The sequence below is a fragment of the Peromyscus maniculatus genome, chromosome 14, assembly GCF_049852395.1.
Source record: "Peromyscus maniculatus bairdii isolate BWxNUB_F1_BW_parent chromosome 14, HU_Pman_BW_mat_3.1, whole genome shotgun sequence".
NCBI lineage: Eukaryota > Metazoa > Chordata > Mammalia > Rodentia > Cricetidae > Peromyscus > Peromyscus maniculatus.
Genome location: NC_134865.1, coordinates 11,582,501 through 11,598,300, shown reverse-complemented (window position 1 = coordinate 11,598,300; position 15,800 = coordinate 11,582,501). Strand labels below are relative to the sequence as shown.

The 15,800-nt window shown below is 43.4% G+C and overlaps 2 protein-coding genes across 6 annotated transcripts in view; one reads left to right on the top strand and one right to left on the bottom strand.

Moving 5' to 3' along the window:
* Window positions 1–5,861, bottom strand: part of LOC102920348 (SEC23 homolog A, COPII component) — a 62,006-nt gene extending 56,145 nt beyond the window's left edge. The window contains exons 1-2 of one of the 3 annotated variants that reach the window (XM_076550595.1): window positions 5,722–5,861; window positions 134–379 (exon numbers count right to left, since the gene is read on the bottom strand). In XM_076550595.1, the coding sequence (XP_076406710.1) occupies window positions 134–354 (221 nt within the window). In that variant the 5' untranslated portion in view covers window positions 355–379; window positions 5,722–5,861. Of the gene's footprint in view, window positions 1–133; window positions 380–2,310; window positions 2,419–5,721 lie in introns of those variants that run through there. The other 2 variants (XM_076550597.1, XM_076550598.1) reach the window with 2 other exon arrangements.
* The window catches only part of Gemin2 (gem nuclear organelle associated protein 2), a 19,422-nt gene continuing 9,371 nt past the window's right edge, over window positions 5,750–15,800 (top strand). Inside the window, exons 1-6 of one of the 3 annotated variants that reach the window (XM_076550599.1) lie at window positions 5,750–5,935; window positions 6,556–7,728; window positions 8,095–8,179; window positions 11,034–11,123; window positions 11,362–11,421; window positions 13,357–13,470. In XM_076550599.1, coding sequence (XP_076406714.1) covers window positions 7,466–7,728; window positions 8,095–8,179; window positions 11,034–11,123; window positions 11,362–11,421; window positions 13,357–13,470 — 612 coding nt within the window. In that variant the 5' untranslated portion in view covers window positions 5,750–5,935; window positions 6,556–7,465. Of the gene's footprint in view, window positions 5,936–6,030; window positions 6,140–6,329; window positions 7,729–8,094; window positions 8,180–11,033; window positions 11,124–11,361; window positions 11,422–13,356; window positions 13,471–15,800 lie in introns of those variants that run through there. The other 2 variants (XM_006988946.4, XM_006988947.4) reach the window with 2 other exon arrangements.

Genomic DNA, 15,800 nt, shown 5'->3' with positions numbered 1-15,800 from the left:
TGTGAAGCAGGGGACTGACCCCAGGACTTTGTGTGTGCTAGGTAAGTACTCTACCAACTGAGCTAACCCCTCAGCACAAATTACAGTTCTGAAGTATATTACCACAGTACTTCCTTCCATGTATTTTGATTACCATAAAGGATTCAAAACTGCTCGGCAAGTTGTCCTGCTGCACAGGACAGGCTCGTATTGAATGGGTGGTAAGTCGGGTCTCTCCTTTAGAGGTGTAAACAGGGCTGCCACCGGAACAACCATTCTTGTAGCTTCCAGCCGACTAGATGGCCAAACATTCCAACTGAACCGGACCCCATCTCGTTCTTCATTTTGTTGGATGAATTCCAAATAGGTTGTCATTGTAGTGCTTGATTCTTATCTCTGTCTGAAACATAAATTAAAAGATATTTAAAAATCCAGAAGCCTCATAAGAAATTCAAAGTAAATATATTTTCCTACCTTTGGCAATATTAACACACTAAAAATTATGACCAAACAAAAACTTAATAACTCCACTCATAATCCATAATGGCTCTACAAAGCCCAATGCTCATGAGGCTCAGTAAGAAGTAGTGATTCTAGCTAACTTAATTCACTCTCTTAAGACTACTGACAAGGTGAGATGGCTCATTGGGGCACTTGCTGCCAAGTCTGATGACCAAATGTGATCCCTGGTACTCACACGGTACAAAGAGAGAACTAAGTTGTTCTCTGACCTCCAATGTGTGCTGTGCACATGCACGCACTATGCACACAACCAACCACATGCAGTTTGTCACACACAAAAGAAACAAATATAATAAAATATTAAACATTAAAGACTAGGACCAATACATGTTATTTATTTAAATGTGTATACAGGGAAAAGGACAAAAAAGGGGTAGGAACCTACACATTATGATTCCAATCATCAACTTTGTAAGTTATATAATTCTAATAAACATACAAAATCATAAAATTCTAAAATACACATGGTTTTTAATTCAAAAAGGACAAGCTCTCATCTGACTTGCTAGAAGAGAGCATTTAATAGTATTTCTGCTAACAAGAAAGCTTGTCCTGAAACTAGGTAGAGAATACCAGTGGCATGACAAAGTGCCTGTTAAGTGGTATCCCCAGGATTTACACACCACAGAGCCCCTCGTAGAAACTAAATCCTAACTTGTGAAAGCATGATGAGATATAAAATGTGAACAGAATATTTTAAACTCACAGGCAGGTTTAGGCTTTCTGGTCATCATTTGTCACCTCACTGTTTTGAAAGAGTCTCACTACATAATCCAGGTTATCCTGGAAACCCCCATCCCCAGCTGCAGCCTCCCGAGTGCTGGGATTACAAGTGTGTGTCATCACGACCAGGTGTCTTACCACTTTCTAACTGGCTGGCTATGGTGCTGGCTTCCCCATCTAGAGTACATTCCTGCCTGAGGCTCTCCAACTGCAAAGAGTGGTTAGTCATGAACGGAGGCCAAAGAACTTAAAAGCACAAAAATGTAGAATTCCAAGTACTAGTGTAACAAAAATGAAAGAAATAAGGTTAAAAGAACTGAGGCTGGAGAGATGGCAATAGTTAAGAAGCCTCACTGCCCTTTGCAGAGGACCTTGGTTTAGTTTCCAGCACCCACATGGCAGCTCACAAACATCTCTAACTCCAGTTCCAGGGGCTCTGATTCTTTCTTCTGGCCCCCGAGGACACCAGGCACACAAGTAATGCACAAACACAGATGCAGGCGAAGTACTCATACATATTAAAAAAATAGCACTGGCTATTGGGTTCAATTCCCGGCAACCACAGGGCAGCTTACTACCAGATTCTATCAGGGATCACCCACTTCTGGCATCTGAGGGCAACAGGCACACAAGTGGTACACAGACATTCACACAGGCAAAACACCCACACACATAAAACAAAATACTTTTCAATTAAGTCTAAAAACAGAATTAAGAATAGAACTGAAAATCATAGACCTACATTGTCAGAAGAGAGAATATGGATGTAAAATTGCTGAGAAGGATGCGGGAAAAGAAACTGATTTTAAATGAATGGGATTGTTGGCCTTATTTTATTTTTGGTTATGAGCTTAGCCTTTAACGGCTGAGCCATCTCTCCAGCCCTGTTGGCCTTATTTTAAGACTCAGGAAACTATATGCCTTTTCTGCTATGTGAGAACACACTGCAAAGTACCGTGTATGCACCAGAAAGCAGGCCTTCACCAGACACCCAATATAGCATCTTGATTTGGGATTTCTTCTGAACCTTAGAAGTAAGTTTCTAGTCAATAAAAAATGCTGATAAGGTTTTCGATGTTGTCATACCTAGCATTAGTTCTGTAAGCCATCCCTCACTGATGAATGAAGTTGCTGGGAACCACCAGGCTTGAGTGACTTTCCATCTGTTGCTATCCTATGTGCTAGGCTCTCTCCTTGGAAAGAGAAGCAATAAACACATCTGGTAAAACCGGCATGGTGCTGCATGCTTGCCACCCCAGTACTAGGGGAGGCTGAGACAGGAGGACTGCTTTAACCTGGGCTACAGGTTGACACAGTGAGACCTTGTCTCAAAGAAACAAAATTTAAAGTAATAGGAGAAGAGAAACTGAGCAGAGATCATAAGACAATGGTTACATGAACAAAAATCTTCAGTTGCTTCCTCTCCCCCTCCTCTCTGTTCCAATGCAGACTACACATAGTAATCTTTCTGTTTGTTTGTTTAAGGGATATAAAAGTAAACATGTTTTCCTTGGTTTCTCAACAATGTTTAAAAGTATAAGGAGGTCCTGAGAACCACTGCCTAAGCTCCCTCTCAATGAGCAAGATTAAAAGACTCAGAAGGCATTCACACTTAAGCAAGAGCCAGGTTTAAGTTTCTACAACAGGTTGTGGACTGGATTTTTTTTTTAAAGCATATTATATCTAGAATACTTTTTGAAAAGGTTTACTTATTTTTATTTTATGTGCATTGTTGTTTTGTCTACATGTATGTCTGTGTAAGGGTGTCTGATTGCCTGGAACTCGAGTTATAAACAGTTATGTTCTGCCACATGAGTGCTGGGAATTAAACCCTGATCCTCTGGAAGAGCAACCAATGCTCTTAATGGCTGAGACATCTCTCTAGCCTATGGAGTGCATTCTAACTCTACACGCTTGTATTTTATTATGATACACGAAATGTCACCTGAGTGATATTTGAGCACAATTTCCCTTTTCCTCAGTTTTTTTCTCACCCTCTCTGCTCTAAAATTATATTCACTCACTGATATCCATTGTATTTCTCAATATTCTCACCTTCCAGCAATCTTCTGAAGCAAGCTGCACCTGTTCTTACTTTGTCCAGTTACATGGTCACATACAATACTCTCTTACTTTCAAAAGTAGTGTCTGCTCAAGCTTAAAATCACAAATCCCAGCACAGAAGTCCTTTCACAAACTTCCTTAATGTGATGACATTAGTTGGCAAGCACTTTATTACCTAGTATTAACATTAGCCTAAATATATAAAACCAGCCAGGCATGTTGGCACACAACTTTAATCCTAGCACTCAGGAGGCAGAGGCAGGGGGATCTCTTCTCAGTTCCAAGCTGCCATAGTGAGACCCTCTTTAAAACACACACACACACACACACACACACACACATATTCTGAAATATCGTAAGAACACAGATTTAACAAACTCAGCTTTTTTTAAAGTGATATAAGATACAAAAGACTATTCTAAAGAAATGACACATTTTTCAATAATTTATAGCAGTGAAAACTATTTTAATAATTTCTCCTGGTAGACCCAAGGCATCATGTCACTTTAATGTAGCACAGCAAATATTTTCCTAAAGTATCTTGAAAGGCTTTCCCTAGTATTGTTTTTCTCAGTTCCAATTTTAACCTCTTTATGCATTTCTAATTGAAAAACATACAAATTGTAAATAAATTGAAGTTCCTTAGTTATGTGTTACCATTGTACCTCTATACATTTCAGTTGTAAAATTTTCTCTTATATGTATTTATTTCATTTTTTTGTGTATGGGTGTTTTGCCTGATGTGTGTCTGTATACCATGTGTGTGCAGTGCCTGTGGAGACCAGAAGAGGGCAGTGGATCCCCTAGGAATGGAGTTAGAAATGGTTGTAAGCCAGTAGGTGAGCAGCTGTGTGTGTGTGTGTGTGTGTGTGTGTGTGTGTGTGTGTGTGTGTGTGTGTGTGTGTATCCCCTAGGAATGGAGTTAGGGATGGTTGTAAGCCAGTAGGTGAGCAGCTGTGTGTGTGTGTGTGTGTGTGTGTGTGTGTATCCCCTAGGAATGGAGTTAGGGATGGTTGTTGTAAGCCAGTAGGTGAGCAGGTGTGTGTGTGTGTGTGTGTGTGTGTGTGTGTGTGTGTGTGTGTGTGTGTGTGTGTGTATCCCCTAGGAATGGAGTTAGGGATGGTTGTAAACCAGTAGGTGAGCAGCTGTGGGTGTGGGTGTGGGTGGGTGTGTGTGTGTGTATCCCCTAGGAATGGAGTTAGAGATGGTTATAAGCCAGTAGGTGAGCCGCTGTTTTGTGTGTGTGTGTGTGTGTGTGTGTGTGTGTGTGTGTATCCCCTAGGAATGGAGTTAGGGATGGTTGTAAACCAGTAGGTGAGCAGCTGTGGGTGTGGGTGTGGGTGTGGGTGTGTGTGTGTATCCCCTAGGAATGGAGTTAGAGATGGTTATAAGCCAGTAGGTGAGCCGCTGTTTTGTGTGTGTGTGTGTGTGTATGTGTGTGTGTGTCCGTGTGTGTGTCCACTTGAACCAGGACTAAACACAGGTCCTCTGGAAGAGCAACCCACTGGAACTTCTGAGCCACCTTCCCAGCCCAGTTGTAACATTTTCAGTGAAAAGAACTGAGTAACAAATGTTATGCTCTTGGGCAATAAACTTCGATGAGAAATTTGGGCAATAATACTATATAGGTCTATGAAACAACTAAAAACACATGGACTTCTGAAGATACTGGGAAGAAGGGAGATTTAATACGCAGTTAATTTAGATTTCTTTAAGCAAATATGCCTAGTTATCCGCGGCTTAGGGGGGGAGTGTGTCAAGACGTAAGACACGACAGAAGTTTAGGTGAGAGAGTGAATGAAGCATCTCCTCTCTAGTCCACCTATGCATGCATTTACGGTAACTGTCACTCTTCCTTTCCCACGAACAGTAAAGCCCTACCGACAGAATGGATGCCCGAGTGCACCACGGCATTGCTCAGCTATCAAAACTGATCATTAGCCATGAGCCCAAGGCATTAGCTTTACCTGCTACTTTTTTTTTTTTTCTCCTTAACCTTTATAAAGCCCAAGGCCGAATTACGGGTGATGTAGTCACCTGGGTTCAAAGTCTAGGGCACTCCTGATCAAGTCAAGAAGCGAACCTAGAGGCCCCCGGGGCCCAGGAGCCCTGGGCAGGGATGGGAATGCGTGTCACCCGGGAGGTGGGGTGGGCGCGGGGCCGGCTGCCCAGACCGCCGTTCTCCACCCCGCTCCCATCCTTCCACCGGCACCGGGAGGGCTGGGGAGGTGGGCGCTCGGTCGGGTCGCCCTGACAGGCTCCAGCAGCGCTCAGCGCTCTCCCGCCAGCGCTGGGCCCCAGCCTCCGGCGCGCCGGGCCGCTTAGGCTCGGGCACCGCGAGGACAGACACCGCCGTCCCCCTAAGCCCCCAGCCCGCGGCCCGCCTCCCAGCCCGGGTGGAGCTGGGGAGGTGGCAGCGACGCCGGTCCTTACCACAGCGCCTTCCTTCCAAGCGAGCTCCGCGCGCCGGTCGCAGCCTCCGCCTCACAGAGCGCCGGTCGTCCCCTCCGCCGCCCTGGAGCAGCCGTGGCACCGCAATCAGGGGCGGCCCCGCCCCGCCCCGCCCCCGGCCTTCGGGAGGGCCCGGGCCCGGGCAACATGGCTGGTTGCCGCCTCTGCCACGTCAAAGGGGAGGAGGCGAGGAGAAGTGCGAGCCACGGAGGGGCGAGGGGAGGGAGGGAAGAGGGAGGCAAGGGGCGGGGACAGTCCCGGAAGGGGCGGGGCGCACCGGTGGCAATGGGCGGGATGAGTGGCGGAAGGGATGGGACGGGCGTTAAGAAAGAGGGTGGGGCGAGCGAAGAAGTCCTGCGAGCCCAGGCAGAGGGGCGGGGATAATTCAGGAAAGGGCGGGGTGAGAAGGAGGCAAGGGGCGGGGACAGTCCCCGGAAGGGGCGGGGCGCACCGGTGGCAATGGGCGGGGAGGGTTGGCGGAAGGGATGGGACGGCGTAATAAAGAGGGTGGGGCGAGCGAAGAAGTCCTGGATAATTCAGGAAGGGGCGGGGCGAGCAGGCGGCAGTGGGCGGGGCGGGGAATAAAATGTGGGACGTGAGTGACGGAAAGGCGCTGCCGGGAAGCTCCCGGGCTCCGGAGTCTGGCTTGATTGTGGAGTTAAAATACCCGGCTGGGACGTGGCTAGCAACGGGAAGAAAAGTGCTCTGTTAACCACCAGATGGAGCCTTCCGGTCTGCTGCCTGTTTGTTGGAATGATTGTTTTCTAGTATACGGGAAAAGCTCTTGCATGGGTTGTTTTTTTTTTTTCCTGACAGATTTTACCCGTGTGTTCAAATGGAGAAAAAAAAAACAAGGCACTAGCCAACAATCTTTGAAGTATTTACTAGAAAAAGATGCTCAGCTTCTCCTAATTTTGAATTTTCGCCAGTGTGTTAAGAGTCAATGAAATGGCTCAGCCAGGAAACTCGCTTGCAGCAGAACTCACAAGGTGGAAGGAGAGAACCTCCTCTCCAAAGTTGTACTCTGACCTCCGCACCTGCTACGACAGGCACGCACCCACACACATGCAAACGCAAAAATCGTAATTTTATATTTTTGAAGTGTCTTTTTAGGCTGGTGGTGGAGGGTCAAGCCTAGAATCCCAATAGTCAAGGTAAAAAAAAGACAGGCCAGCCTAAGTAACATTGTGAACTGTAGACCCTTCTGGGCTACAGAAGAGACGTAGTCTCAAAACCCTAAAAATTGTCCAGGTGTGGTACTTGGTTCATGCCTATAGTTCGAGGACTAAGAAAGCTGAGGCCGGAGGATCACTACAGGTTTGAGGACAACCGGAGCTACCTAATGGGTTCCGGAATAGCCTGAGCTACAAACCACTAAGATCCTATCAAAAAAAGGAGAAAAAAAATTAAACTCTCCATCTATCCGCTCTGTGTCAGTTTTGTTCCCCGAGAAACCAGAAAGGGTTGTAAGATTCAGAGGAATGAAAAGTGCTTAGCAGTGGCTGAATTCTTCAGGACTCTGAAAAATGACAACTACCGCAATGTTGTTCATTAATTTAGAAGATATTCAAGACTCTGAAGTTCACCCTCAGTCCCTGCTCCCTACCCACGCTTTAGAAGAGAAAGTGGAATTAGGTTTTAAAAAAGACCTAGGAATTCTTTAGGAACCACTTCTCTCAGGAATTCTACTCTCCCGCTTCACGCCACCGCCGGAGCCATTAACCTGATGCAACCCGCAAGTTGGCGCGGCTCCGCCCCCTTCAGCCTGTCAGCGCCACCTGAGGCCGCTGAAGCTCCGGCGCCGGGCCGACCCTGGGCGCAGGCGCAAAAGGCATTGGCGGGTTTGAATACCATGGCGTGGGTTCCTGCCGAGTCTGCGGTGGAGGAGTTGATGCCACGGTTGTTACCTGTGGAGCCCTGTGACTTGACGGAAGGTTTCGATCCCTCGGTGCCCCCCAGGACGCCTCAGGAATACCTAAGGAGGGTGCAGTGAGTGATTTTTGTCGTGCCCCTGGGCATGGACCTGGTGCCGCGCCTGACCCTCCGTGTGCCACAGTCTCTCCTCTGTTTGGGTTCCTATCTCTCTCTCTCTCGGGAGGTCTGGGAAGTTTAAGATCCCTGTCTGACAACCTACCGTTGGCAAATACCCTTTGGACTTGATTGCACACACACAAAAGGTGTGCTCTCAAATCTCTTTGCTTTTCATCTAGATAGTGTCGGGCGTTTTTGTTCTTTGACTGGGAGTCTGAATTTTAGATGCGATTTCATAGTGAAGTAAAATGCATCTGTTGTCCTACAAACGAGACGCGAGCATAGCGCAGTAATAAATTTCACACATGGATCTCTTACTTCCAGGATTGAAGCGGCTCAGTGTCCAGATGTTGTGGTAGCCCAAATTGATCCAAAGAAGTTGAAGAGGAAGCAAAGTGTGAATATTTCCGTGAGTTTTACCAACCAACTGGGTATATTCCAACCGCACACAAACAAATGACCAAAGCTTTTCCTGTCTTGTCGAGAATATCAGTGATGGTGTGTAGGGTAACATTAGATTGCTCCCTACAAAGTTAGACACCATTTGGAGGCCAGCCTGCCTTATGAGACCCTCTGAAAAATGTAAATGTGTGTGTGTGTGTGTGTGTGTGTGTGTGTGTGTGTGTGTGTGTATCATTTAAAAGATTACACACACACGATGAGAGGCGGTGGCGCACGCCTTTAATCGTAGCACTTGGAAGGCAGAGCCAGGCGGATGGATCTCTGTGAGTTCGAGGCCAGTCTGGTCTACAGAGCGAGTTCTAGGACCAAAACTACAGAGAAACCCTGTCTCGGGGGTGGGGGGGGGCGGGGGGTAGGGAGAAAAGATTACACACACACACCAAAAGTACTTCAATTGCTTACTAATGCTGACCTTTATAAGTAAATTATGAAGGAATTTTTTTCTGACTATACCTTTATAGTTATTATCAACCTGGTGCTTGGTGCACATTCTCCATTTGACGTCGTATTGTCTCAGAATGGAAACACAAATGTCTTAGCATCTTTCTATTCTTTCCATGCGTACTCTGGTCTTTGTTCATTTGCTTATCCAGCACACTTTTCATTAAGCAATTAATTAGTTTGTGCTGGGCACTAGGAACACAGCAGAAGATAAGACCAGGCATGTTGTTATGCACACTTATAATCCTAACACTTGGAGGTAGAGACAAGAGAGTCTGGAGGTCCAGGTCATTCTCTACTACATAAAGGGTTCCAGGCTAGCCTGGAATATAAAAGACCTATTGGAGAAATTATTTTGGCCACTCCACGTAGTTAAAAGGATATTTATTTAATGGCGTAACTCACAAATTAAGTAATGGGTAGGTCGCAGGGTCTGGGGAAGGTGTGACGCAGTCCAGCGGTGTTCTCCGGAGCTCTGCACAGTCAAACTGCACCGGTCAGCTTCCGGGCACCGAGAGAGCGCCCAGAGAGAGCGCTGGCCCATCCAGCTCTCGGGTCCCCGGCGCCTCCCCTCGCCCCGCCTCGTAGGCGTGACAGTTGCCAGAGTCTCAATGGGGGTTGGAACTTCCAGATCCAAGCTGGAATGGCTACCCACTACAAAGACCCTCATCTCAGAAAGAAAGAATGAGGAAAGTTCCCTGTGCTTGTACAGTAACAGTCTCCTAAAGGACACAGAAAAAAACCAAATAATTACATCATCTGGTCGTTGCATGAAGAAAATAAACAGCACTCAATAAATAAAATAACTACAGGACTGGAGAGATGGCTCAGTAGTTAAAAGCACTGGATGTTTTTCCAGGTGATGCAGGTTCAATTCCCAGCACCCACAGTGCTGCTCACAACCATCTCTAGCTCTGGCTCAAGGGGATCTCTTTTCACCCGCTCAGGTACCAGGCGTGCACATAGTACACAGACATGTATGCAGACAAAACACTCATACACATAAAATAAATGAAACTTCTTAGTCAAAAATCTCTCAGCCAATTATAGTGGTACATGGCTTTAATGCCAGCACTGGGGAGGCAGAGGCTGGCAGACCTCTGTTAAGTTCAAGGCCGTCCTGGTCTACATAGTGATTTCGAGGACAGCCAAGACCACATAGGGAAACCCTATCTCAGGGGGAAAAAAATCTTCTCAATGAAGATTATATTTAACCTAAGATCAGGTTTTTGTTTTATTTTGGAAGGTTTTTGATAATTTTTTTATGTTTGAAGTAATTCCTTTTTTTTTTTTTTTTTTTTTTTTTTAAAGATTTATTTATTTATTATGTATACAGAAGAGGGCACCAGATCTCATTACAGATGGTTGTGAGCCACCATGTGGTTGCTGGGAATTGAACTCAGGACCTCTGGAAGAGCAGTCGGTGCTCTTAACCTCTGAGCCATCTCTCCAGCCCAGTAATTCCTTTAATGTTTATAAGTAGGACATTTTAATTCAGGCACTATAAGGTTTTATATAACTTCACAAATTTTTCTTGATGGCATATGATTTCATGTAAACTTAGTTTATTTCCAATTTACCCCACTGAGTTTTATTAGAAGGCAATAACTTATCATTTGTTAACTGTGTGCTGTTTCAGGAAACTAAAGTAATGTTAGTATTTGGCCACCTTGTTTGAGAACCCTGGGGTTACAGTGCCATTACCATGCCCACCCCCACCTCCAAAAAAAGTATAAAAAAAAAAAAAAGTAGATCTTTTCAAGTCAAGTGCCTTTGAGTTATTGGATACATTTTGACCATTCCAAAATTCTTTATTTAGGGTATATCTCTCTTTTTGTTTCTCTTCAGTATTATAGAAAAGTAGAATTAAGTTATATCCTTCAGGTTCATAGCATTCAGATTTCATAGAAACTTCCCCCACAACATTCAGTCTATATTTTTCTAAGTAAAATGACAAAGGATCTCTTTTTATTTTTAATTATTTATTTATTTTTATTTTATATACATTGGTGTTTTGCCTGAAAGTATGGCTGTATGAGGGCATCAGATCCTCTGGAACTGGAGCTGCAGACAGTTATGAGCTGCCATTTGGGTGCTGGGAATTGAACCCAGATCCTTTGGAAGAGCAGTCAGTGCTCTTAACCACTGAGCCATCTCTCCAGCCCCAAAGGATCTCTTTTATTAACTGGTCCATAGACTGTAAACTACCTGCTTTCCTGCTCTGATAAAATATACCTTTATTCTCTTAAATAATCTTATCACTAAAACATACTTACTCTTCGTCTTGGTTTTACTCTTATTCGGCATAGGCACATATCTAGACATAAAGTGGACTCTAACACTTGTGAACTGATTTCCAGCTTTCAGGATGCCAGCCTGCCCCTGAAGGTTATTCTCCAACACTTCAGTGGCAGCAGCAACAAGTGGTACGGTTTTCAGCTGTTCGACAGGCAAGTATCTCTTCTAATCAAGTTAAACCTCCTTCAGGTGTATTTCTGTTCTTAGACTGTAATTGGGAAAATTATAAATATATAAGTATTTATGAATCAATTACCAAATTATTCTATTCACTAGATATATTTGGTATGTGTGCATTTTCTAAATTTTAGGATAGTTGGAATTTTGTACAAAAACTTACTTCTTTTTAGTTTTTCATTCTCTGATGATCATTAACTTGTTTTCCTGTAGAGTGTGAACAAGCATAGAAATCACTGGAAATCTCAGCAGTTGGATAGTAATGTGACAATGGTATGTGAGTTTCTTGGCTTAAGTTGTCCAGTATATGTCTTTGTGAAATAATCCATATTCTAGTCTTTAAAGAGTTAATTGCTTGGTCTATATTATTTTTATTTTCCTTCATATGTCAATGTATATATGTATCAGTTTGTTATACTAGTAGCCTGAGTCAGTTCATGTTTTGGTCTTGTGTTTGATTTTTTTTTTAAGACAGAGTCTCACTATATTGCCCCAGCTGGAGTGAAACTCATTAGTAGACCAGGCTAACCTTAAACACAAGGGATTTGCCTGCTTCTGCCTCTGGAGTGCTGGAATTAATTGGTGGCATGCAGCACTAAGCCTGGCCCATGACTGTTTTAATTCACTTTATCTTGAGAGACTTAGAGTGTGTGAAAGTTGTCAGAATCAAAATAGAGTATTACTGCTGCCTCAGTTCTAACAAAATAATAAGGCTGAGAAGTTAGAGCGTGTTCTTACGGATTATTGCCTAATAATAGCCACAAAAGACTGTCAAAATGCAATCTTACGAGAGACCACCACCACCTTAAACTTCTAAGGCGGGCACAGTGGCATCTCCTGTAACCCCAGCACTCTGGAGGCTGAAGCTGGAGGATCATAAGTTTGAGGCCAGCATGAATAATTTAAAAGTCAGCCTAGGCTATAGGATAATCTTATCTCAAAAAAGCAAGTAAACAAAGTACTTCTACAAGGACATCTGCCCAGCTGTTCACCGGCAGACTGAGTTTTCAAAACGTTTGCTGTGGTCCTTTCCTCAGCCTCTTCAAGTACTCCTATAGTTTCCTGTGGTGTATATTTTTCCTTGCAGTGCTAGGGATTGAACTCAGGGCCTTGCATATGTAGTTCTTACCCCTACCCCCCTAGCCCTTGCTTTCTTAAAACAAAGTCTACTATGTGTAGCCTTAAACTTGGAATCCTCAAGCCTTTACCTTCCAAGTGCTGGGACAGGCATGTGCTATCATGTGGGCGTCTATTTTTTTTTTTTTCATTTAGGTTAACAGATGGTGACCCTGTGACCTCTCCAGGCTTTTAAGGATTCTTCTAAACTGTTGCTTTTTTGGAATGTAAACACATTTTTAGGATCTAAAAACACTGAAGGGAGGCTTATAGATTTTCTTGGTGAGATATTGATGCCGTGCAATGAGCACATTTATATGCTTCACAGTAGCAGACACAGTAGTGAAGCCTGTGGTCCATATTGGGAGATACTGCTCTCTGTATCATAGCAGTTTATATATAATTAATTAAGCTCCTCAAATATTAGCAGCTAGAGTAAATATTGGAATTGGAGAAGAGGTGAATACATAGTTCTAGCCAATTTTCTTAAACCTTCTAGGGAATCACACATCTAAGAAAGCGATGAAAGCCATTTATCTTCTGAAAGAGAAGAAAATGTATTCTTTATGATCCCAATGCCCCCTTATAAATAGACCAGTCAGGGGCCGGTGAGATGGCTCAGTCTGTGAAGGCATTGACCATGTGAGTTTGGTCTTCATGACCCACATAGTGGAAGGAAAGAACTGACTCCTTCGAGCTGTTCTCTGACTGTACACACACAAATGAGTAACAGAAATGGGCTTGGGTTTTTGGAAAAGAGGCCATCAAGGCCAGTTAGCGTTCACTCTTGCAGCTTTAAAGGTCAGATCTCCAACAGCAGTCACAGCCTACAGTTCTGACAGTTAGGGCTTCAACATGGGAATTTGGAGAGCGTACACAATTATGTCCTTAACTAGCACCATGTCTTTAAGTTGGGGTAATCAAAATATAGGGAACTCTCACTTCTCCTTTTTAAAGAAAGTGAGCCCAAATTTTTATTTGTTCGTTCCTTACATTTGAAGTTACCTTCAGTAACATTTTTGGCCTCACTTCTTTTCTTACTGTTCAGTATAAAAAATAAATAGAAATAAGGTTTTTTTTTTTTTCTTTCAGCCGAAATCTGAAGATGAAGAAGGCTGGAAAAAATTCTGTCTGGGTGAGAGGCTGTGTGCTGAAGGGGCTGTTGGACCATCTACAAATGAAAGCCCCGGGATTGACTATGTACAAGTAGGTGATGCTGTGGGTCAACACAAGTGACACAGAAGTGCAGACATCGATTGGTACACTGGAGTGAGCAGTTCACAGCTGCCACCAGATTCAAGCCACAAACTGTGTACACCTCATGACCCAAGAGTCGCTTGCTCTTCTTTCACAGGTTGTTAAAAAACAAAGCCGAGTATGGCTAAGGCAATATGTGGCTGGCAAAGACTGTCTGATCCTGTGTAGAAAATACTTAACTTCTCACTAAGCTCACTGGCTGTTTAACTTAGAAAGTATCAGTTCAGTTTCTAATTACTGGGCTTCGTACTCTCTCTCGTGTGTTAGCTATATAATGATTTTATGAGTTAAAAGATATTCTGTTGTGGAAGGGGTTTTTTGTTTGTTTTATTTTGGGACAGGGTCTCATTGCTGGAGCTGGCCTTGACATCACCTTCCCACCTGAGTCTTTTGAGTAGCTAGGATTATGCATATATACTGTCCTGTCTACCTAGGATTCAGGTTTTGCTGATTTGTTTGTGTGTTTTGGTTTGGTTTCTGTGAAGCAGAGCTGGTAATTAATAAAGACATTTTAATATGAATTCAAGCACAAAGAGTAGTATAGAAAGAGGCACTCAAAAATACACACCCTAGAGCATAGGTGTGTACGACATCTCAAGAGTTGCTTTGGGGTTTGGGTGGTTTCGTTTGTTTTGTTCTGTTTTTAATGATTGGGCATGGATTAAATATTAAGTTATAAGTAGTCAGAAACACAGGAAAACATGATAATTAGAAAACTCTTGCTTTTGTTGGCTTTTGTTTTTTTGTTTTTTGTTCTTTTTTCAGATAGGGACTCACTGTGTAGCCCTGGCTGGCCTGGAACTCCCTGTTTAGACCAGGCTGTCGTCAAACCCACAGAGATCCTCCTGCCTCTGTCTCCTGAGTGCTGGGAGTAAGGGCCTGCATAACCATGATTGCCCAATTAGGAATTTTTAAAGTTATTAATAAACTTATTCTGCAGATGAAGTATTGAGAATATTTTTAAATTTTTCATCATTTTGTGGAGAATATTGAGACAGAGTCTTGCCCAGGGCTGGCCTGGAAGTTGCTGTGTATCCCAGGATGGCCTGGACCACATAATCCTCACCACACAACACCCCAAGTATGCACATGGCTCCAATCATAAATTTTGTGTCTAACTCCTCGTTCTTCACAATTGACCTGCCTCTAAGCTTGAAGATGTTCCCATAACACCATTGTGAGGGCCAGCAGATGGCTCTGTGAGTAAAGACACATGCCTCCAAACCTGACAGCGTGAGGAGAAAGTCAATTCCTGAAGATTGTTTTCCCAGCTACACACACTGTGGCACATGTTTGCCCACCCACATACACATACACAAAAAAAAATGCACCTTTTTAATTTTTTAAGACCCACTGTATACATCTACATTACTGTATATATATGTATATATATACATATATATATAGTTTGATTGGTTTTTTTGATGATACCTTTTTATTTTTTATGTGCATTGGTATTTTGCTTGCAGTTATGTCTTTGTGTGGGTGTCAGACCTCCTGGAACTGCAGTTACAGACAGTTGTGAACTGCCATGTGGATGCTGGGAATTGAACCAGGGTTCTCTGGAAGAGCAGCCAATGCTCTTAACCTCTAAGCAATCTCTCCAACACCTGTTTTATGTTTTTTGAGGTGGGGTCTCACTATGTAACCCTGGCTAGCCTGGAACTCAAAGGTGTCTATGTCTGCCTTATGACTAGGGGATCAAAAGTGTGTGCCACCACTCTCCATGTTATAGTCTATTTAAGAAATAATTTGTTTGGTATGCGGTGCCGTATTTTTGCTTTGCCTATTTAAAACTACTTCCCAAACCAGGCCTCATGGCAGGAATTCAGTCTTGAGTACAGCAAAAACAATAAAAACTTCATTCTCAAAATGTTAAAAGCTCCAAAACTCACTAAAAAGAAGAAAGAAAGAAAGAAAGAAAGAAAGAAAGAAAGAAAGAAGGAAGGAAGGAAGGAAGGAAGGAAGGAAGGAAGGAAGGAAGGAAGGAAGGAAAGGGAAGGGAAGGGAAGGGAAGGAAGGAAGGAAGGAAGGAAGGAAGGAAGGAAGGAAGGAAAGAGAGAGAGAGGAAGAAAGAAAAGAAAGAAAGGAAGACAAAATAATAATAATAATAATAATAATAATAATAAAACCACAAGACAAAGGAAGTAAATAGACATCTCACAAAAAGGAAATACCAGCCTCACTCCTCAGCACTGTACTGATTTGGCTTGTTACTATAGAATATATAAGACTGTCTCAAACAAAAAAAGTTAATGTTTTCAAGTCGCATTGCTTTT